The 16,586-nt window shown below is 45.5% G+C and overlaps 2 protein-coding genes across 3 annotated transcripts; both read right to left on the reverse strand.

Moving 5' to 3' along the window:
• Nucleotides 1-348: 348 nt before the first annotated feature.
• Nucleotides 349-11,317, reverse strand: LOC139331450 (SLAIN motif-containing protein-like). 2 transcript variants are annotated; one of them, XM_070962918.1, is made up of 9 exons: nt 11,059-11,317; nt 9,922-10,544; nt 7,059-7,195; nt 5,797-5,919; nt 3,552-3,692; nt 3,006-3,335; nt 2,748-2,891; nt 1,481-1,778; nt 349-1,374 (listed from the first exon to the last, which is right to left on the reverse strand). In XM_070962918.1, exons 2-9 carry the CDS (start codon nt 10,533-10,535, stop codon nt 1,320-1,322), a joined length of 1,842 nt encoding a protein of 613 aa, XP_070819019.1. In that variant the 5' UTR covers nt 10,536-10,544; nt 11,059-11,317; the 3' UTR covers nt 349-1,319. The 2 variants fall into 2 exon arrangements, with proteins under 2 accessions (XP_070819019.1, XP_070819020.1); XM_070962919.1 differs by lacking the exon at nt 2,748-2,891.
• Nucleotides 11,318-13,990: 2,673 nt separating this feature from the next.
• Nucleotides 13,991-16,542, reverse strand: tmsb1 (thymosin beta 1). Its single transcript, XM_070963460.1, has 3 exons — nt 16,414-16,542; nt 15,329-15,440; nt 13,991-14,458 (listed from the first exon to the last, which is right to left on the reverse strand). Exons 2-3 carry the CDS (start codon nt 15,426-15,428, stop codon nt 14,418-14,420), a joined length of 141 nt encoding a protein of 46 aa, XP_070819561.1. The 5' UTR covers nt 15,429-15,440; nt 16,414-16,542; the 3' UTR covers nt 13,991-14,417.
• Between the last annotated feature and the right edge of the window lie 44 nt (nt 16,543-16,586).

The following is a 16,586-nucleotide window of genomic DNA, read 5'->3' on the forward strand; positions in this document are numbered from 1 at the left end:
GAGTTACATTAACACGGACATTCTGTTAATGGGAAGACATTTACGCCTGGCTTCGAGACACAAAATTCAAACCTTATCACACCATGAATAAATTTTTTTATGTGATTGCAGACTGTGCTCCAACACTTTGTATGCGCAGATGAGGCCTGTAGGCCATTTTGTCACAAGGGGTGGGCAGCGCCGAGTACTCATTTGTGAGGCGTTTTGGTCATGCACTTAGGAAATATCCGGGAGATGATGACGGCCGTGCTGCTTCCCTTGCATTGCATTGTATGACTTCATAAGCCTATGATGCAAACACTGACTTGGACTGGCACGGATGGCTTAAAATAACGAGAAATGCTACAATTAGTTTCAGGGTAGATTTTATTATTCATTTTCATTACAGCTCCTAATTTTCGGAGGCACTCTGCATGAGGGTGCATAGCTGTCTAAGGCACGCGGCCTTCGTGCATAAACATTTTCTTTATTACAGTGGTATCCAAAAGCAAACACTCAAAACCACCTCTGGATATGCAGTAAAAATGCCTGGAAAACACAGCACCGGTACAGTACCTTTAACGAATCAAGATTACTTCTAGTTTTAGAAAGTGTTGCAGCTGAAATGCACCTTGGCACAAACCATTTTGTTCCTTTTTTGTATTATTTATAAGGGCAGTGTGGTTTACAGGAGTTGCATTGCTGTGTACTCAAAGAGCTGAACACAAATACAACACAAATCTAATGATAATTTCACAATGAACCAATCATTCAGAAATTCACACAGATCATTGTGGGACACATGGAAGATTTGTCATATTGCAGTTACATGATAAAAAGGCTGTAGGGATAAGTAAAAACAAAACCAAGCATGCAACACTCGGCACCTTCATCTAGTAGGAAGTCACGCAGAAAATGAACAAATCAGCAATATCTTCATTTAAATCATCTTCATATCAATTACAACAAGAAAACAGCAATATAACCCTTAATATTCCAGCAGTTTCTCACAATTACCATAGAAAAATAAGTAGAATTGACACAAACAAGTCTTCTGGAAGCTCTGAGTTGGTCCATGTCACAAGTGGAGTGTGCACGTGTGCCTTCTTGTCTGCCTACACATCCTCTCTGTGTGGGTTGACGATGTTTCATGCGAGGGAAAGAGATGAGTCTTAACTATGGATCCAGTGCAGCCCAGAGCTCCGGCCTGAAATGGGGGACCGAGAGGTTGTACGACACAGTTATGGACACAGTGGCCGTGTTGTTTGTACAATGAGAGGTTTTAGAGAGAAGGTCAGGTGAGGGTCGCAGCAGTGAACATCCTTCATCATTGGCCAGACTCAGTAACAGCCATCCTTCCATGATTCATCTGAGATTTTAGTCATGCCAAAAGACCTGTCAATAAAATAGGAAGTGAGTCTTCATTCACACGAGAGAAACTTTAACGATCTGAATGGAATAAAACACATTAACCACTATTAAAAGGACACATTCCACTTACCTCCTGGGGGGCTGTGAAAGTTTACTCCTGGTGGATGCCGTTGGCACAGCCTGTCCTCGGCCCACGGTGGGCCTCCCCGTCCCGGTGGACGCCCTCCCGGGTATGTAGGCTCCGCCATTGGCAGAACCTGGGGACTGGACCCTGCGGCCGGCTCCTGCAGCCGGTGCTTGGACAACAGGCAGACCTCTGGAAGGCTGACGACCAGGCACCATGGAGCCCGCGGGAGTGACAGCTTTAACCGGAGCCCGCATGGAGAGAGGTGACTGGCCGTTGCTACGCAGCCGACTACAAGCCATACCTTGAGTGGAGGAAAGGCACAGAGGCATAATAGAATCTCAGCCAGCTATTTCTTTCATACAAGTCTGGAAATCAAATAAATATTGTTAATATACACAACCATATATGTATATATATATGTACATATATGCAGTATTTGAAAACCAAACTCCACTTGTGGCACATAGAGGTTTGAAGGCAAGCCTGGGATGATAATCATGACCAGGGGAATCAAAGGAGGGTGACAATGTACAATACCTGGGGTATGTCAGGGGAGAGGAGGGGTCAGGGTAGGAGAAGGGCTTTAAGTACCTGTGACCCATGTATTATGAGGCCATTATGGATTTTTCACACTTGTAAGCAGTCTGTACCCACTGATACAAGCTCAGAAAAATAACCTTAATTTTCTAAGAAAGTGAAAATATTAAACAATAAGCCTCACAGTGTCTGATTCGGACAAATGTAGTGGAGGACCCCTGCCACATCTTGTCTTAAGAATAGGCTGTAATATAAAATATATTGTTAGATATATCTCAGTTTTTTGTTGGAAGTAGCCTTCGGGACACTTTACAAAGACAAGTTTTGGAAAATTTAGAATTTTCATCCATGTTTGTTTGCTAGCCGTCGTCTTCTCCTCTGTGCTTATTGGTGCCATCTGTAAATCAGTGGAACAGAGTAAAACCATTGCTGAGACTGTGCATCGTGTCACACACATGCACGTGCATGTGTGTTCTGGTGCAAGTGCAAGATATAAACAAAAGGAGGACCAGTAGTTCCATGAGGACCAGTATTTGGCCACGAGTAGTGATCAAATATTCTACAGCGCTCCTTTAAGAACAATCTTCCCGAGTGTTGATCAAACCTTACCTGTGGTCACGCAAAGGTTAGGAGGAGGTAAAGTGGGAGGATAAATGTGACACTACAAAGGGCTATAAAGGCAAATGCAGGTGTGACAGGAGTGGTGCGGACCAGGTGAGGAGGGTTGGGTTACCTGTGGAGGGGGAGTGAGTCAGGTGGGACATGCGGTTGCCAGAGCTCTGGAGGTTAGCCTCCATGCTGCGGCTGTTTCTGACTGCCTCCAGGGAACGTAGGCTGGTGCGGGGGGCCAGATTAGGCATGCTGTGCCTCAACTCCTCTGGAACCACACACACAGAACACATTCAGCTACAACGCGAGATGTATCGTGACAGCTTGGGTAGAATCTCTGTGATGGTCACTCTGATCTTCTTTCTGATTTGTTACTGCCTACCCTCACTCTTGGCAAATTTAAGCAGCTCTGCACTGGGGCCCTGGAGAGACCGTCTGGGCGTTCTTGTGCGTGGGGCCCCGAGTCGGCTGCTGTATTCCTGACCGTGGTTGGAGGTGGAGGGAGACAGGCACCGGGGTGAGCCTAAGGGCGAGGGGGTGAAGCGATGTCGTCGCTGGGGCATGGAGCAGAACTCGTCCTCCTCGTCCTCCAGGCTGTAACTGTCAAATTCCTGATCGCTGTAGGTGCCACCCCGGCGCAGGGACTGCAGAGAGGCTGTGGAGCTGCGGCGTGATGCAGATGCCGAGCTGGAAGCATAATCCTGCCTCAGACCTGACACCAAAAAATGACACACACAGATTCATGCACATTTGAAAATTACAGAAAACCACTCAGAGCCTCAAAAGAGTTAAAATATCTAGAAAATGTTTGCAAAGCTGTGCTGGAAGTCATCTATTCTTTCAGCAGCTTTCATAAACAGTAGTCGACCCTTTGGACCAATAACATGTGACTTCCAGCACACGTGATGTGCGCGACCCCTCCACTCACTCTCTTCCTGTAGGCGAGCCATGATCTGGACATCAGTGAGATCCTGCAGCTTATAGCCCATAGAGATGGAGTCATCTGATGTGCTGAGCTCACTGTCTATGGAGGACTGCGAGCTCAGGGCTGACTGCATGCTCGTGACACCTGCAAATACAGCGGGACACCAAGTTATATTGGGGAGAATTACCTTAAATTCTCAAATAAAAGCCAGGACTGAAATAGTGGCCCTTTGACTGGTTGCACACATCGGTCTATAGGTAAATCTGCATCTTCACACACAATGTGATGCACGCCTGTTTGAGGCCATCACCCGGTTGGTGTGCAGTATGACTGAGACCCCTATGCTGTCCATCAGTGTGGTGAAGACTGAGAGATTCAAGAGCTTGTTTGGTACCTTGAACCAGAGCACGTTATACAGCTGAGTGCCGCTGTGACTAAACGCATTGAAAAACGCTGTGAGGAGAGGAAGGGTGGGCTAAAAGTCAAGCTAGACACTCTCACAAGTGAAGCTACACAAAGCTATCTGTCACCTCATCAGTGCTGACTGGGAGCAGGGTATCCATAATCTGGTAGTTACTGTTTTTCTCTAGGAAAAAGTCTCTCTGGTCATAACGTCCACTGAAAATAATTCAAGAGTTAGATGTGAAAATATTCTGGCTCTACACACAGATTCCCTGGCTGCTTCTCTGATGTCCGCCCTCTCTCTCCTCTTGAAATTCAGTGAGTTTATTTCAACCAAAGCAGATTGGTGGTAACTGTAAATGTAATATCTAACAGGTGGATGTGGATTTTATGTAAATTATCAGACTGATTCAGCCAGTATTTCAGAATTTAAGGTTTGAATGCAGACGAATCTTGTTTGACAATCACATTTATCACGTTTATTTTAACACATTTCTCTCCGGACCGACTTCACTTCAGCCGTGCCCAGCAGCATTAGTCTACAAAGGACTGTCTGCTGCTGATGCTCAGGAAAGCAGTATGCAAAGTTCCCCCGCCAGACGTGTCTGTCTGACTGAGGCCTAACTCGCAGACTGAGACAAACGGGAAATGACAACGTCATCCAGGGGCATTTGGTTATGTAAAGGTCTGGGATTAGATAAGGTCACCACCCACAAAGCCAAGCATTTACAAGTTCATGCAAAGATTTGTTATTTAAAGGGTTTTCACAACATCGGCACCTTTGGTGGCAGCACAGTGAAGTGCCAGGTGAGGAATAACAAAAGTGCAGCTGTAACAGTCACCACAAAGTCCTGATCACCAGCTTTATATACGTCACACAGGTTAGCAACGCCTAACACCTTCAGCATACCTTTGTATGAAGTATAAACTCATATACTGACCACCTCGCGAAATATTCTCGTGTTACAGATGAGTTTTTTCCATCTGCCAGGCACACACAGTTCTCCACTCATTTCAATACAACATGAAGATCACAATCAATCATGGAGAATATTATGTGCATTTTTATTTTACAATCCCAATTCCAAAAAAGTTTGGATGTGTGTAAAACACAAATATAACAGAATGTGATCACTTGCTAATCCTTTGCGACAACTGAAAACAGCGCAAAGACAATATATGCAATGATATATGCGATGTTTTACCTCATCAACTTCAAAGACTTTCGGAAATATCTGATTATTCCCACAGCTTGTTTGCAAACTGCATTCTGCTGCAGAGAATAGGGGTTGCAGATAATCTATGTGACTGTTGTGCAGTGATGTAATTGAAAGCTTGCAGCGACTGGAATGATCTGTGTGTGGGATGAGTTCCCGTGTTAGGCCGAAATTTCAACATCTGCCACGCGAGCTGCAACCTCTGTCATGCAAGAAGCAACCAAATCCACACTCATGACGTCTGTGTTCACTTCCTTGATCTTCTCTTAAATGCTAGCCCTAAATTTGTTCGACAGACAGCAGCTGAGCGGAGGAGATCAGACTTCCGGCTGATTTTAACACTGAATGGTGAACACGGTCTGCCTGGCAGAAGCAGAGAAAGGATCCAGGTAACCGAAAAATGGTTAATAGCAATGTGCAGCATATGTGACGTACAGTAAACTGGGTAAAACATGCAACAATGCCAGAACAGCATTTAAAAATGACCATTCAGATCCCAGAGAGGACACATTGTTGATGCCTTAGTGCACACGCGTATCAGCTGATCTACATCTTTACAATAACTGACGTCAATCCCACTTTTGTGTTGAGCGGAAACGGAGGAGCGGTGTGTTAATGTCATGCCATACCTGAAGTGCCACAGGTTAGTAGGGATTTGTTAGTTGATTTGTGGTACCCAGGAGAGATCAGGCCTGAGCCTGCCGAGCCTGCCTCTGCCGATGGACTGCTGTACATGTTCCTCCATCGAGACGCTGCAGGGAACAGGAGAGGAGAGATTAGGCGCTTTAAGAGAAGAATACACACTTTAACAGGGATGGCGCCAAGAGAGAGAGACAAGAGGAACAGCAACGAGTGGTTGGGGTCAATGTAAATGTTGTTAAGGGCCCCATTTTAATGTATTCACGCAACCGCAATGACTGGTGTCAGCATTAGGTCTTGGGTGATTGGACTAACGGGGCGTCTCCAAGCGCACCTGCTGCTTTGGTTCGTGTAGGTGAATCTAGATCAGCATTTGCCTCCCGATTCATTTCAGTAATAAAATTTGAGCGGCTGGGTTTCTTGTAAAAAGTCTGAAAGGAGGCTGCGGCACACGGGATTAACGGGTTGCAGTAATCCTCCCGCTCTCGTGTAAACGGGCACAGTTCCAAGTAGTAACGGACGAGTCCAAAGTGTGCGCCTCTCGTTCCACCTGTGCACTCTGCGCCGGGCGCGTGAGAACAAATCCAACACAATATTTGCATTCACAACGTAGCCAACAAAAAAAAGGGTTCAATCAGACTGTATGCTTTTCTGCAAACCCCACAGTTCCTGCTGCTTGGCTGAAACACGCTGCATGGCACCAAGCAGTTTCATGGCCCGGTGCTGTCGTTTTAAAGGAGAGATGACCCAGGGGTGTAACCCAACCCCGCCCATGACTTCACGTCCTCATTCAGCCCATTGGTGTGAAAGGCCTTGTTGTTCAGGTTCTGCAGTGTGCAGGAAGCAGGCGCTCCGGGCAGGATAAATAATACATGGGGTCTGTTGGATCAGACACAAACCTCTGTCCACACGTAGAGACATACACAGCATGCACACACCACACGGGCTTTGTCATACAGACACAGACCTGTGCACATGCACAGCGGGGGCGAGCAGTAAATAAGACTGCAGCACATTCACAGGAGGAGGTAAGACGGTCTCCCTCAGCTGAATTAGGTGCTTGATTTAGGCCAAGCAGCTCCAGGGCAGCGACATGTGACTCAAAGGCTGTCAGATAAAAACATTTGTCTCTCGTTTAGTGCAACAGCTGCTGCTGCTTTGCATTTGTGACGGACTGTTTAAGACTGAATGAATAAATATGCAGATTAATACTTTGGTTCAGACTTTTCAAAGAGTTTGTCAAAATGCTTACTCTGGTCCAAGCGGCTGATCAAGGTCCGACAAGCCATTTCTGTCTCTGGGCTGCGGTGGTCAAGAGCCTGTCGACACCACTTCAATGGAGACTCGGTGCCTGGATCGGCCGCTTGCTTTTTTGGAGACACATACAACCTGTGGACAAGAGATGGACGAGAAGAAAAAGTAATTATTACCACGGAGATGAGACTGAGGAGTGAAAGGGGCTGAGATGGAAAAGCTGAGGTAGGGAAAGGCAGTTCAGGGCTGAGAGACTAAGCCTAATCTGCCTCATATTAAACAGGCTTGTCAGAAATGACAGTAAGTGCAGAGCAGAAGATCTGAATAAAAACAAGCTGCGTATTAGTGTGAACGTCTGGCCTGTGAGGAATGCACTTAATCACGTTGAGCATGTACAGAAAGAACGCTTTTCACACCGTGCATCACAGGCAGAAGGAAAGGACAGACATCGAGTTATATTTGGAAACTGTTGTACATTAACTTCCACTGGCAGAAATCCACAATCACATCTATGAGCAGCCGGCTGCAGTGGTTTTAATGCAGCCACACAATGCCGCCATCTGAGATGCGTCCGGTGTTGCCCCACCGAAGGCAAACAGCCATTAGTTCACCACAAGCTTTGAGCCGGCGGTCACATGGGCCGATCCTTTCAGTCGGATACACAAAAGGCCCGGTCTGACTGGTTTTGGACCAATCTGCTGCAAATCATCTTCCCATTGGGCAAACACAAAAGGACCCATTTCCCACTGGAATGAGCAACAATGCAGAGAGCAATATTCAGGTCACACATCCTGCCTGTGTGAGGGGGAGCGGAGCGTCTCTCATACATGCATGAACACCGTGTTTGATGTGGAACAATGACCCATGGTCTGCTGGTGTTTGATCTGTTCACCCCTGAGTTTTGGTCACAGGTTAACACCTGGCTGAAACTCACGCAAGGCACAGGTCTGCAACTGTAGCTGACTTAGTTATCATGAGCATGATATGCAAATATATCAGACCTGGTTGCTGGGTTAAGTACAATGTTTACACTGAACTGCTGCAAGTTATTTCTAGAATAATAAAAAACGCAACTATTAATCGATTAAATGTAATGCTCCTTAAGTGTGAGGATTTGCTGCTTTTCTCTGTAATTTATGATAGCAAATGAAGAGTTTTGGACTGTTGATTGGACGAAAGAACAATCTGACATCGTCACTTTGGGCTCTGGGAAATTGGGATGGAGTTAGGAGGCCTGTGTGTGGAATCTAACAGACCACCAGTTTGCTAAGCTGAAGAGTGTATGAGGTAAATCCTGGAGGAAAATGACCACAACTTGAGAACAAGATAGACATTCACAGGGTGATCCTCAGCTGACCTGGCAGCGCCGAAACGTGGCCTGTATCGTCGAATGAAGGGAGGGAGCTACGCTTTAGTTTGCCTAACTAATTTGACTCGAGTGCAGATTTTATCCTTTGAATCAGAAGCACACATGATGAGATCCTGCAGTCGCTCTCAGCTCCAGCGTTTCTGTCCTGGCTGCAGTCTGGTCACACGGGGGGGCCCTCGGATCACATGCTGCGCAATCCCACCCAAAGCAGTTTAGCCATGTGGCAGCATCCAGCCCAGGGCAGATCAGATTATCTCGCTGTTAGGATTACTGGATGTTTTGGCTATGATAACCGCACAAAGCACATATGGTATGGCTAATGATGTGAAACTGAAAATCAGTCATGAATGGTCTGGCTGTTAAGCTGCGGCTCAGCTGCTAAAGTAGCCATCAGAAGCACAATATGCTACCTGTTTTTGGGGAATGCAGCATGCACGGCATAAACATCTCTAGCCTGATATCTGGCATAAAATTAACACAGATTATCAGTAATTAAGCCTCTATTACTGTTCTCTTTGGTTAATTATATTCCAGCAATTAAACTGGAGGAAATGAGCAAAGTTCATGTTGTTTTTTATGACCTGCAGTCAGGAACAAACTCGCACAGATGAAGCTTTGTTGATCTTTAGCACGTTCTGTAACACGGCTAATGGCATGCAGGCGTATGCTGGGTCAAGACACCAATAACAATTATCATTATTAGAATTTTTTTCTGAAACAACCTTTGTCCTTGAAACACCTTCACAGAACACTTCACGCAGACAGTGTTTGCTTTGCTTGGTGTTGATGACACAGAACGGAAAAAATACTTTGCGCTCATCATAACCTGCCAAACAGGTGGCAGACAGGTCGTGCCAGATGTTTGGCGAGGTCAGAGTCAAGTTTTAAAGACAACCAACAGCTTCTCCCTTATGTATTCACATGTCAGCTGCTTCTGAAATCATTCTGGCTGGCTGCCCTTCTTTGTTTTTTTGCTGCTACTGCTGCTGCTGCTGCTGCTTCTTCGTCACTCCAGTGTCTTCTGTCTCTCTCTCTTCTGCATCACTGACATGCTAACATGTCCTCCTAATAACTGTGAATAAACAGTTAGTGAACAGAATGTTTGCCACAGTCAAACAAAGCTTTGAGAAAAGAAACGCAGCTTGTGCCTCGGCCGCTCTCATTTTAAATTCCAGTAACCTACAGTACAGTCCTTTGTCACTCGCCCGCGGGGGAGTTATACACTTTAAAATCAGAGGTTAAAATGAAAAGGCAGAAGTGAGTCATCTGGCTGAAGGAGCTCCTCTACCTACAGGCGAACATAACGTGGACTGAAAATGCAGCATCCTTGTAGTCTATATTGCCAGAATTCGACTTCTGCTGAAGGTGACTCACATGCACTGCTACACATTATGGATACTGCAAATGTTTGCAATGTCATAAAACAGCCCGAACAAGTGGGACAATGCGAGGTGACCAAAAAGCAGAGATAAGCAGTGCAGATGAAACATACCAGCTGTCCTCATCCTCTACTTCTGCACACTCATCCTCCAAATCGAGGACGTCCACTTCATCCAGTGCAGTTTGGTCCACCCCTGAGTCGCTCTCTGCAAGCGTCTCCGATTCATAACTTTCCTGCGAGGGGCTCTCCGGCGTCTGGCTTTGCCCCTCAGACTGTCCCCCTCCGTTGCTGTAGTTCAAGGTGAGAAAGTCCTCTTCCTCCAGCCTGCTGGCCATGGGCAGAGGGGACATCTCTTCGCCGCTGCTGCTGCTGCTGTCCTGAGGGGGTGACAGCTCAAAGTCTGTGGTCCCCAGCTTGCCACTGTGCTCCAACCTGAGGCGGGAATTGGTCACTCCTTCACAATCCAGCCTCTCATTGATATTGACCGCGGCTGTGAGGTTGCTGTTCCCACCGGCTCCTCTGTGGATGACGGCCTTCTTGCTCCCCCTGTTGCGCAGACTCTCATTCTGTACCTCCAACCTGTGAACAAGCTCCTGCAGCTTTCGGACCTCCTCCAGCTCCACCCCTGCCAGGTCTTGACCCCCCTCCACTTCCTGCTCGCACCCGGGCTCGGAGCTCTCATTGCCAGGCTGGGGGACCACGCTGGCGCTGTCCGGGACCACCATGCTCCTGCTCTATCGGGAGGAAGAGGAACATTTACTTGATGACACTACAAAGCAGATCTATCCATCAACGCATGGATGCAGCCTCACGTTATTATGCTGAGTACTCCATTAGTGAACGAGCACCATCTTGTCAGCTAAAACTACTAACAACAACTACAGTAAAGCATATGTTAGCAGTAAAATTTACTTGTAGCTAAAGTTACTTCAAATACATGCAAAGCTTTTGGTCGTAGTCACCATAAGCAGCACGAACATCAACGTGGCCACTGGTGCATGAACTAGCTGACTTCACCTCTGTTTACATGTCGCCGATCACTTTTTTCTCGTTGCAACGTTGCTAACTCCACTACTGCAATCAACGCTGCAAGAAGCTAGCTAAAAGCCGAGGCTGCACACCCTCAAATCCACCTCTAAGCTGTGGACCCACAGCAGATACACGGCGGCACAGCCAGTCCTACCTGCGCATTTGAGTATTCTAGTTATTGTTAGCTCCGCTAGCATGCTACCAGCAAAACAAACGTACCGGTGAGTGAGCCGTGTTGTCCCACTTGTCCCAGCGAGCTGAAGACTGAGCTTGCCCGCCACTAGGAGCTCAAACCCCCCTCTGCACCAGCGACCGCATGAATGAAGCAGCTAATCACAACCACCTGAGACGGTCCTCAGCCTGATGGTGATTGTCAAGGCGCCGGGATAGATCTCAGTCAGCTAGTCCATGTCCCCTCGTCGCTAGAGCATCATCGTTAGCGTTCACCACATTGCTCACTGCTAACTAGCTTGTTGATGGACTTTATTCAACCCAGTGAACAGACCTGCTGCGGCGCTCGCCCCTCCCCCTCCGGCTTTTCCCGGTTATTTGGCGCCTCTCATGGGTTAGACGTGGTACTGCAGTAAACCATGTCTGTAATTTCTATTGTAGCCACTGGGTGTCGCTGTTTACACGACGGAGCAACACACCAGTGAGGAACCCAATAAATGTTTCATCTGCAATGACTAATGGCAGTGAAGAATCGCAGTCATTCGTCTGTAAATAGACAGATAGAAAATTGTTGTTGCTGTTTGCGGTTGCTGCTTTTCGTATAGTTTGAGCTTCACAATTGATATTTTATTCATTCTATTGTACTGGAGTAGAGACAGCAGTATCAGCAGGATATATCAACCCCTTGGTAAATAAAACTGAAACTAGATCCGAGATACAGCTTTAATCAAGTGATAAAACCATCCATCCATCCATCCATTATCTATACCGCCTATCCCTTTCGGGGTTGCGGGGGGCTGGAGCCTATCCCAGCTACAATGGGCGAGAGGCGGGGTACACCCTGAACCGGTCGCCAGCCGATTGCAGGGCCATATGTAAGGACAAACAACCATTCACACTCACACTCACACCTACGGACAATTTAGAGTCATCAATTAACCTAATGAGCATGTTTTGGGTCTGTGGGAGGAAGCCGGAGTACCCGGAGAGAACCCACGCATGCACGGGAAGAACATGCAAACTTCACACAGAAAGGCCCCGCCTGACCCGGGGATCAAACCAGCAACCTTCTTGCTGTGAGGCACGCGCACTACCTGCTGCGCCACCGTGCAGCCCCAAGTGATAAAACCTTTTTATGTTTTTCTTGAAAAAGAAAAATAAAAGGAAATGACAAAATGTACAATCTGTGTTATCATAAAAAAGGTGCATATTGTGCATACAAAAATGCAGGATAGTTAGTGTTTCTGGTGTTGAAACTTGGCTAATTCTTGGCTAAGTTTTTACACACTGCAGTGTATGCCGTGGTTGCTGTATAAAGTGCTGTGCTCATATTTGTTTTCACCATCGAAGTGTCTTTTTATTTATTTATTTTTTTTAGGACAAGGTGATCTCAAGGAAGTAATGGTGCTGCTAAAAGTACCTGCATTACTTGTTTAGCGAGAGGTAAGAATCACCTGCACTTGCCACAATGTTGACACAGGGATAACACAGCAGGCAATAAAAACACAGGTAGAGCAGTCAATAAGCACCTGTGATATTGCAATCCTGCAGCATAAATCACATGTATAAGTTTCAGCTTTTCAGTATGTGGCTCAAGAATAATTTCAAGGACCCTGAATAAAACCATGACCTCCCATCATTCAGTTGTGTCTTCATGTGTTCTTTCTCTTTTTGTGTTGCATTCTCAGTTCTGTTTTCACAGTGCATGGACAAGCCTGATCCTGAAAGATCAATGGAAAAGAAAACAACATGCGTACCATCACTGGCTGCAGGGCCATGAAAGCTCTCATCCTCACGAAAAGTTCATATGATCTCTGACAGGCTTCAATACAACACAGGGGAAATTCTAAATCTACTCAACTCTTCATAATTTTAGTAAGTAAATTCCAACCAAAGCCAATTAGATGCTATAAAGTACGTCTTTGCTCTCACTGACTTGCATGCTGCTGTGTGAGCATGTTCCAACAGGCTTGTTGTGGAAAAACACAGCCTGCATGATCTGAAGCAATCCACACAATGTCTGTGGGAAAAAAAAAAAAAAATCTAAGTCACTGAACCATGTGATACATTTCCTCAACATGGGCTTCCCAAAGCATGTTCATACTGCAAGAGGACTCAAGAGTAATGTGAATATTTCATACGTTACATGTATTTCAAAAACTGGAATGTGACGCAGCTGTGAATGGAAACTAAATTAAAGCAAATTTTTTTAACATTAACCATATTTCATTTTGGCAGCGTGGAATGTGCGGCACCTGCAGCTGATCCACTCCTCCTTCTCCAGCAGGCTTAGACCTGTTGTAACTCTGGATGGAGGACGTTTTCACAGGGCGAGGTCAGTCAAAAATTCAAAACTGATGTCCCATATATGTAGCTCATGGGCAGCCAAGGCAAACTGAACATGCATGCTCACAAACAAATGAAACTTGACAGCATGACAGCAGGTGTTAAGACCTTTTTCTACTCAGCCAAACACTATCAAGAAGATTAATATATTGGCGCCATTTTGGTAACAAGCTGTTTATGATAGTGACACACATAAAAAAGGGTCCAAAAAGTGAAACCTTCTTTGTTTTTGTACCTGCACTTAAGCAGGAATAAATTTGACCTTCAACCTTGTGTCTTCTAGTATGGAAACACTACTTTACAAATGATTTAATCTGTCTTTTCGCATGTTTTTCAGTTTTATGTTGCTGTGCAGTTTCTTAATTGCAGCGTAAGACTAAAAATTATATATTAATGTGATTGTAGAGCTGCAAAAAAATGCTCTAACTTTTCTTTCAGTCCACTTTAGCAGCAATGTTACACCTGGCTCGAGGTCTTGGGAGGAAAAACTAGGAAACATGCTGCAATAACTGCAATAAATGTAAGTATATTCATTTTGGTTTGCCATAATCTTGTTCAAACACACTTTAAATAAATAAGAAGGTTTAGCTGCAAGACAGTTTGACAAAATACACACAAACGCAACTCAAGCAAATCGTTTTCGATACATCCATTTTTATTAAAGCAAAAATATCATCTTATGATTTCTTTGTCCAGACGTGGCCTGAAAGGCACCACTTACAGGCATACATATGGTATTCTTAACAATGTAATATCATCGATGGATTTCCATGAATACATGTATTTCTGAGCTTCCTCCTTTTTCTGTTTTAAAACCTACACCCAGTCAAATTATTATCTTCAGCCCTTTCTAAACTAGAAAGCACACTAAAATGCATCCATTGCATGAATTTACAGACAGATCTTTCCCCGTAGCATCAGCCCAGACACCATTTCTTATCAAACGTGGCGGAGCGGAAAACAGAGGCAGAGGCGGAGGTGATGGACAGGATTCCTAATTAGAGGAGGAGCAGGTAACAGGGCAGGACTGAAGGAGAGGAATCATGACAGGTGCATTTCAGTTAGTTTCCCTCTTTAATGGCTTTCTTCTCCTCCTCAATTTCTGTGGGAGAGCAGGAGAGACAGATGGAGAGGTGAGCAAATGATTATGTAGTCCAAACATCAAACATCATCAATTTGAAGATGATACAGAGACACAGGCAGGGCCCCTTTAATGTGATGTCTAACTACGATGAAAACAAAAAAAATTATTACAATTTAGTACAAACATTATTCAGTTAAAATGAGCTTATGAAACTTTTGCTAAAAGTCAGTTAAACAGCAACATCTCTCTATCTGTGCATATTAGCCACCAGTAGCTGCTGGTCATAACAGATCAAGTACGGAACTGATCAAAGGTGTGTCTTTAAGTTACACAGTCTCACTTTAATGCTTAGAATTCAGCAGAAAACTTGACAGTAAAAGCCACGTTGTGCTAAACTCCCACGGTAACAAAGCACGGCGCTTGTGAGAAAATTCAGGCTCATAAAAAGCCAACATGCACCAGCAGCGCCGCCTGGTGCCCCCCCCCCCCCCCCCCCCCCGCTGACATGCCAGTCAGAGCAAAGTCAGAACTTAATCTCTCCCCTTCCTGCTGCTGCATGTCACACCCCATCTGAGGAGAGTTTCTTCCCCCCCCCCCCCCAGTCCCGGATGGCATGATGCTCCATTTACTCCACACCACCTCTTCATACATCTTAGAGACAGAGATCTTGTGATTAACAGATGGGGGCGGACAGGTTGGCATTAAGCTGAACAAGAAGGAGCTCTCAGGCAGTTTTGTGTGTGCCTGAAGTAATCAGGAATGCAGTGTTTGCAGCTATTTTTCATACTGATACGCTGGGAGGAGTCGAAGTGGTCAGGAGCTGAGAAAAAAAGTTAAACCTGGATCAAAATTTGTTGAGAGCACACTTCTTTTCTCTTGAACACATACCCTCCTTCGTTGGAATATGGTTCTTCTCTGCTGTTTCAGTCTTCTTTAGCTTGCCCTTGTTAAAATTCTGCACCTCCTGGTTGACTGGGTTATCACTCATTTTGGCAGGTTTCTAATGGAGAAAAGAGGGAGACAGAGAGATAGCAGGAAATGGTGATTCAAAAAGCAGACAATCAACAGGGATGAGAAAATGTCCAAAGCATGCATGAGAAAGCATGAGCACATTATCCTCTCATCACTCAAGATGTTGTCTGCAGGACGTGCCCTTACAGGTATACAAATCAAGCCCCGCCTCAGTTAAACAAGACAGTTCTGCCTGTGCTTTGGAGTTATGTAAGCCAGTCACAAGAATCAACATGTAGCTGTTTTACCACCTACCAGTTCACAATGAACAAACGGCTCTAAGCTGGAGTCATGTTACACTGTGCTGTTATTTACAGCACTGTTATTAGGAGGAAACATGCTGTATTTCTACACTGATTTTCATTTATGTGTGGTCATAAAGACATTAGGAAAATATGAGATGTACACCAGGGTTAAAATAGAGACCAGCAGGGAAGTGAGAGCAGAACATGAAGCACTTCAGTTCACTTTTGCTTCTGTGCAGGGGAAAAAAAGTTTGACGGAGACATAACAGTTAAGGAGAAGATAGAAGACCAAAGCAAGAGAGACACGTTTTCTGCACAGTTTCTGCTTGAAACAGCCCAGTGGCAGAGAGATTCAATGTGGAGCTTGGTGAGCTGCAACATCATCAGGCCATCAGGCATCATCACTGTGCACGCCTGCAGACTGGACGTTTCAGCACCGCAGTGAAGGTGTGACAGGTGAACATGCAAATTCAGCGTAAAATCCTGATGAAGCAACGCTGAAAAAGCGTGTGTGCAGAGGAATGGTGCGCTGCAGGGTACCCGCACCACACACTGTGACGGAAAGGCTGCGTGGCCTACAGCGGAAATGTTGCCTTTAAGGCTGTGATATATAGAAATTATTTCTTAACATTAATTATGTTTACATTACACTGCAACTATTAAATGTCTTTTTGAAGTTGCACGAGCTAATAAAGAGGCAAATCAGAATCATTTTACCTGGTGCAGGGGCGCGCAGCGTCAGTGTCCTTTACAGGTAGGATGTGTCTGCGTAATCTGTGCAAAGCCAATGGTTTAAATAGAGTCCACACGCCCTTCTGCACGCAAACATGGACACCGAGGCTCCGGTTCTCATTGGCTGCCTGAGCTCAGAAGACGACTTTTAATTGGAC

This window comes from Chaetodon trifascialis, chromosome 5 (genome assembly GCF_039877785.1).
Source record: "Chaetodon trifascialis isolate fChaTrf1 chromosome 5, fChaTrf1.hap1, whole genome shotgun sequence".
NCBI lineage: Eukaryota > Metazoa > Chordata > Actinopteri > Chaetodontiformes > Chaetodontidae > Chaetodon > Chaetodon trifascialis.